Source organism: Zalophus californianus, chromosome 12 (assembly GCF_009762305.2).
Source record: "Zalophus californianus isolate mZalCal1 chromosome 12, mZalCal1.pri.v2, whole genome shotgun sequence".
Lineage (NCBI taxonomy): Eukaryota > Metazoa > Chordata > Mammalia > Carnivora > Otariidae > Zalophus > Zalophus californianus.
Genome location: NC_045606.1, coordinates 37,195,048 through 37,201,047, shown reverse-complemented (window position 1 = coordinate 37,201,047; position 6,000 = coordinate 37,195,048). Strand labels below are relative to the sequence as shown.

The following is a 6,000-nucleotide window of genomic DNA, read 5'->3' as shown; positions in this document are numbered from 1 at the left end:
CAAAAGATTAAGTAAGGGCAGAAGAAGAGAGAAAAAGAAAGAACACACATTTCTGTCTGAGAATTATTCCACAATTAATGGGAAGATATCACTAGCACATAAATCCAGTGCTAAAGAAATAATAATTAAATTTTTAAGATCTTCAAGTAAGACTACTAATAAACCATAGTGCTTGAACTTCCTGGGTAGAAAGGCAGATTATCCTCTGACACTCTGATAACTGTATCATTCCTTATTCAACTATCACAGTGACCTCTCCCTATGCACAAAGAGTTTGGAAAAGTAAATTTAAGCTGAAGAAATAAATTAGAAATTTGACCCAATCATTAATGGATCCAGATTTTTTAAAAAAAGGACACATACAGTTTAATTGATACTTTGCCAATACAAAAATAAGCATCCACAGAATGTTTATTTACTGTTTAAATTACTCCATATATTCATATACCATGAACAGAAAATATATTTTATCCCACACACAATAAGAGCAAACAAGTGCAATCTTTCAAACATTAAACGTTATAATCAAATCTGTACAACAGATAAATAAATTTATACCTCTAACAGTTAGCTTGTAACAAAACAAAATGAAAAACATATATTGCCCAAAGTCACCGGTTTACTTAAAATTCTACTTATGGTTATACATCTCAGTCATAACAACTTGAATCTTTACTACACTGCACCAGTTAGATTGATAAATATTTTTTTTAAAAAATAGGGGGAGTAATAGGAAATACGAAAATGAGTATAAAGAGCTTTCCAAACATTGGAAAAAATAGAAATTAATTAGTTGGAGGAAAACATATTAAGTGGATCCACAGGGTAACTGGTATCACACTGGTATAGCTTAGGGAAAGGACACATATGAATAGATTGGAAAGAAAACTTGGTCTTTTTATAGAAAGAAGCAACAACAACATCAACAGTGACAAAACCCTGTCATGGAGCCTAGAACAACTCTGTGAGACAAAATGTACAAAGATTTAGGTATACCTGAAAACCACAGCTAGGAAGAAAAATCATGTCAGGAAACAGGTAACATCAGAACGTGAACACATATAAATTAAAGGCATACTGTTTATCGTTCCGCATCATTGCACATATGGTAAGAAAACAATACTGCAGACATTCTTGAGTAAGAAAGTTTTCAGTGAAGTAGGAAGTTCCATGATGAATACAGGTAGAGACAATCTTATTACCACAAATTTAGTAAAGATCAAAACACTCAGTGGTGCCACTAAGCTAATTAAATTATGTTTTTCCTGGAAAGGTAATTATTTCCCTGCCTTCATGTTAACTTAAAATCATTTATAAATGGAAATATAGATCCAGTAGAAAAGACGTTTCACATGCAATCCTATACAATGCACTCTGCTTCAACTGTTTTTCAGGATTTCACATTGGAGACGTACATTTCCAACATATACAACCACACATGTTCCACAATGCCACTGAGCTGTCCTCTTGCCACACGAGTTTTTAATTTACATATACATTTATATCTCCAGATAGATGCTTTTCTCCTCTAGGCAGACACAAAATTAGCCTGAAGAATGTAAATTTCTTAGGATTTTAGGAACCTAATGTCTTGACTTATCTTGAATCGACGATAAGATGAGGAGTCCACAGAAAAATGCAGCTATACATGCCAACCTTTTCAAGAGAGATGAGTTATCTTTAGGAATAATAATCTGTGCAAGATCATTAGTGATCTGAGAAATTTCGTGCGCCACACAAACAAATATGAAAGTGCTGACGATGATGTTGAGCATAGGGTTTCCAGGTATGAGTACCAAGATGCCCCTGGTGTCGGCGGCCAGCCATATGTGATATTGGCAAATAAAGAGCTGGAAGGAGAGCAAAGTTAGATCATGTACAGAGGGTCAACAACTACATCACAGTTTTGCCTAATTTAAACATTTCCTAGCATAATTATGTTAGAAGGCTTTTTCCAAACCATTTACTTCTGTTTCACTCTTGGTCCTGAAAAGTTGACTGCACTCTACTCTTCAGAACTCCTACTTGTTGAAGCGCTGTTTCAAAGTCCCCAAGAAAACAAACAGGAACCTTACAACTTTAAAAAACATCTTTTTTTTTTTTGCATGAGACAGAAGACAGCTGACAGAAGGATTTCTGGACTCTGGTCTTTAGACCAGAGTATTACTAGGGGTGTGTGCACATAAGTGCATACTGCATATTTATATATATTTGTGATTATATTTCTGTATGTGGATATATGAACAGGAAGTGGTATGGGCGTTAAGATGTCCTCAAGTTTGCTCTGAATGGCCAGACAAATGTTTTCAACTGCATCTGCATGTTCCTAAAGTATATTTCAACTTCCATGTGAGTATACATATTAGATGAAACCACTACAACTTTCAGTGGTGGTTACAAATGTGGTTCTTTCATCACATTTGTTCAAAATATCAGAGAGCAGAAAAATGCTTATGCTACCTCTCAAGTAGGAGACTATAAAATTTTGATATTTTTACTAGAAATACCAAATTATAAATTCATTCATTAAAGTTAATAAAAACGCTCATGCTCCAAATATTAAGGGGATAGCAAAATAAACATTCTTTTATCTACTGAATGACTTGATAAGTCATTCTTGATTAATAATTCTAAATTCTATTCAGTCTCACTTATGAGACCAAAAAAAAAAAAACATTTATTAAAGAACTCAAAGAAAAATTTATTTTCCCTATTTTAAGGACAACTTAATAATAAATCTTATACTCTGAAATATGTCTTTTATGATTACAATATGAATTCTACTGTTTTAAAATGTTCTACTTTGAATAATAGAGCTCAGAATATTCAGAATGTTTTTCAAAACCTATTCTAAGGTTTTAAATAAGTCATATTCAGTACTGCATACAAAATGTAAGAAGGTTAAAAAATTTCCCCAAATTTCCAATCATAAGGGTGAATTTTATTCGCATAAGTATTGATAAACTAAATTCCAGGAATATTTAATTGTGGAGATGAAGAACAAATCAAAATCCCTTCAGCCTGACTTCATTTATATCTATAAATTTCATTTGTATCTATTTAACTTTTCTCTTTTCTGATCTCAGCAATTTAGTGCTTACAAGCTTAAGACAATATAAAGAATATTTGAAAGTCATCTATGTCTAGTCATTAAATAACTAGATTAAAAATATACTACTTTATTACTGTTGAAAGTTCTGAGTTTCTTCTCTGTATATCCATAAATAGCATAGTTTTGATTTAAAAAATGTATTTTGGATTTATACACATACACACATGCATATAACACTTGGCTGTGTAAGGTAGAACAAAATATTAATGTACCAACCTCTAATGAAATTTTTCCAAACCAAGCAAAAAATGAGCTATAAACTGATCGGGCATATCCAGGGATATTCCTTATTAGGATGAAGGCTAAAATCTAAGGAAGAACCACAAAGACAAAATAAATAATCTGTTTACTAAAAGCATTTGCTTTCCTTCAAGTGAGAACTTTATTATCTATGTTCTTGAATTTGATACATACACAATGGTTTTTGTCAACAGAGAAAGTTTTAGCAAGTTATTTTTGTTCTAGACTCTGTCCAAGTTAGATTTCTCAACATGCGGTCTGTATACTGTGTATCAGTGCAGATTTTGGGCAGTACATGGCTGAACAATTTTATGTGTATTTGAAAAATTATAAATCCACCTCCGTGTAGAAAGAAATGATGTCATATTTTGTGTAGCCAAACTCAAAAACTCCCATGATACAATTTAGCTACACAAAAAAAAAGTATCTGCCTGATTGGCAGCAACATACCCCTCTTGCAACTCCTCCATAGCCCCCCTCCACTAACACCCATGTAAATATGAGAAATGGCATGATTTTTAAGATGTCCTCATGTTTGCTCTATATGGCCAGGTAAATGACATCTTGAACTGCATTCACGTGTCATGTATTTTCCCCTTTTGATCTCTTCTCCCTAAAGACAACCTCCAAGCTTTTGGGCGCCTGGCCTTCACCCTTTCTCCCCCATCCTTTTGTACCAGGTGGAACAATCTTGAATTTTCTAAACCTCTAATTCAGTGTCACATTCAGTAGCTAGTTTATCAAGCAAAGAACTCTCTTTAGAACCTATTCTCCTTATAAAGAAGCAAGAAATTGTAAAGAAAAAAACTGTTTTCACTTTCACAAATACCTTTCAAAAACTTTCTCATAAAAAGATCGAAAAATCTATTTACATTTTAGAGAAAAACCCTATATTCAGTGTTGATCACTCTGGGCATCTGGTCAAAGGCTTTAGGAAGAGGCTCTGGGATGCATACAGGATGAGCAAATAGGAGATTTGTGGATCACTCTATCATTTGTGGAAAAAGGAACCAAAGTGAACTACTCGGGTACCATTAAGTTGAGTGATCTTCATGGGCAGTAGCGTCAAAGAGACTCAAGTTTGAATCTAACCTTTGCCTTGTATTAGTTCCGGGATTGAAGGTAAGGTACTTTACTCCCTTAGGTCTGTTTCCTCATCCGTACGAATAGGGATAAGATTTACTCTGAAGGTTGATGTGAACATTAGATGGGAAAACATATATAAGGTCCTTATCATAACATGCATTGCGAGCCATTTAAAGAAACACATTAGGTAATTAATAGCACAGGTGGTATACATAAATGGTAAAAATCATAAAGGTGAGACCTAAATAAAGCCCTTAAACATGAAACCCTTTAATGAGTTATTATAATTAAAGTATTGCACAAACTGTAAAATGCTCGAGAGAGAATGACACAAACACAAATCACTAGTCTGAGCATCAGAAAATCTAGGAATAGCCCTAAGCAAATCACTTTCCTTCTTTCTAACTTTAATCTATCCTTTTCAATGTGTGCTTATTTCTTTAGCATATTCCAGTCTGTGTTTCGTCATACACTTAGTAAACGATGTGATTAGGGGAAGAGAAAAATCAAAGAAATGATAGTCATGGAGAAGACAACTGGGGTCTAGGGAGTCATCTTTATTGGCCTGATAAAGAAATAATAACAACACTTAAAATGTGTTCAGCATTTGTAACTTGCTGGGTACTATGCTAGCACTTAATATCCATTATTTATGGTTAATCACCTGTATGCTGTTCTACAGCAAGCCTTTCTGGACATTTCTAGCCAGACTGATGGGCAAAACTAAAAGGTCAGGAGTCAAGGACTGATCTATAAGAGTGAAGTAGATAAAGGGGATTCAGAGCACACTTATCTTGATGAGCACTGAGAAATGTAGAGAACTGGTGAATTACCACATTGTACACCTGAAACTAATATAACACTGTTAACTGTACTTGAATTTAGAAAAAAAGGATCGATCCATAAGCCTTCTGCAGGGTCAGGCTGAGAAAATACTTTCTAATGGAACACTAGGAATCTTGTACATGTTAAACTCCTAAGAAGCCTCCTCAGATAAGTATGCTAAGGACATCTAATCATATATAAATTTTTAGTAATCACATCCACACCCACACCCACCCCCCCACACCTACATCACCTGTTGGTATCTGAGAATAAGAGTGAAACATGATAAGGAAGTAAAAATTTGGAGCTCCCTGAATGCTCTGATTTTTACAACAGGGGACTAGCGCCCTTGGAAAGAAGTAGCTGCCAATAAAATTAGTACTTGCTTCAATTTGTGCTCCCCGTCCATTCTTGCATTCTGCAACAGAGGAGCTGAGGCCCTCGCTGAAAAAGTACTAGGGAGTTAGGAGTATGCGGAGGGTAGTGACTGGAAAGGCAAGTGATAGGGCTCAGGAGGGCTTGTGTCTTCTTCTGTGTAGCCGTTCTTTCCCTTAGTTCTCTTTATATCCTGTACTGGTGCACTGTGAATGGTGACACCTCCTTTCCATCAGGGGTAACAGAAATGATATCACATACGATATGCAAAAAGTTACTGGTAAGCACTATTCCTGTCTAGAGAAGTCATGAAAATGCTACATGAATACAGTATAATGCTTAAAATTTCATTATCGATTGTA

The 6,000-nt window shown here is 34.7% G+C and overlaps 1 protein-coding gene across 3 annotated transcripts in view; it reads right to left on the bottom strand.

Annotated features, from left to right (window-relative positions):
• Positions 1–394: 394 nt before the first annotated feature.
• CASD1 (CAS1 domain containing 1) overlaps positions 395–6,000 on the bottom strand; it is a 51,899-nt gene continuing 46,293 nt past the window's right edge. For all 3 annotated transcript variants that reach the window (XM_027572998.2, XM_027572997.1, XM_027572999.1), the window contains 2 exons: positions 3,329–3,421; positions 395–1,850 (listed from right to left, as the gene is read on the bottom strand). In XM_027572998.2, the coding sequence (XP_027428799.1) occupies positions 1,584–1,850; positions 3,329–3,421 (360 nt within the window). In that variant the 3' untranslated portion in view covers positions 395–1,583. The remainder of the gene's footprint in view (positions 1,851–3,328; positions 3,422–6,000) is intronic.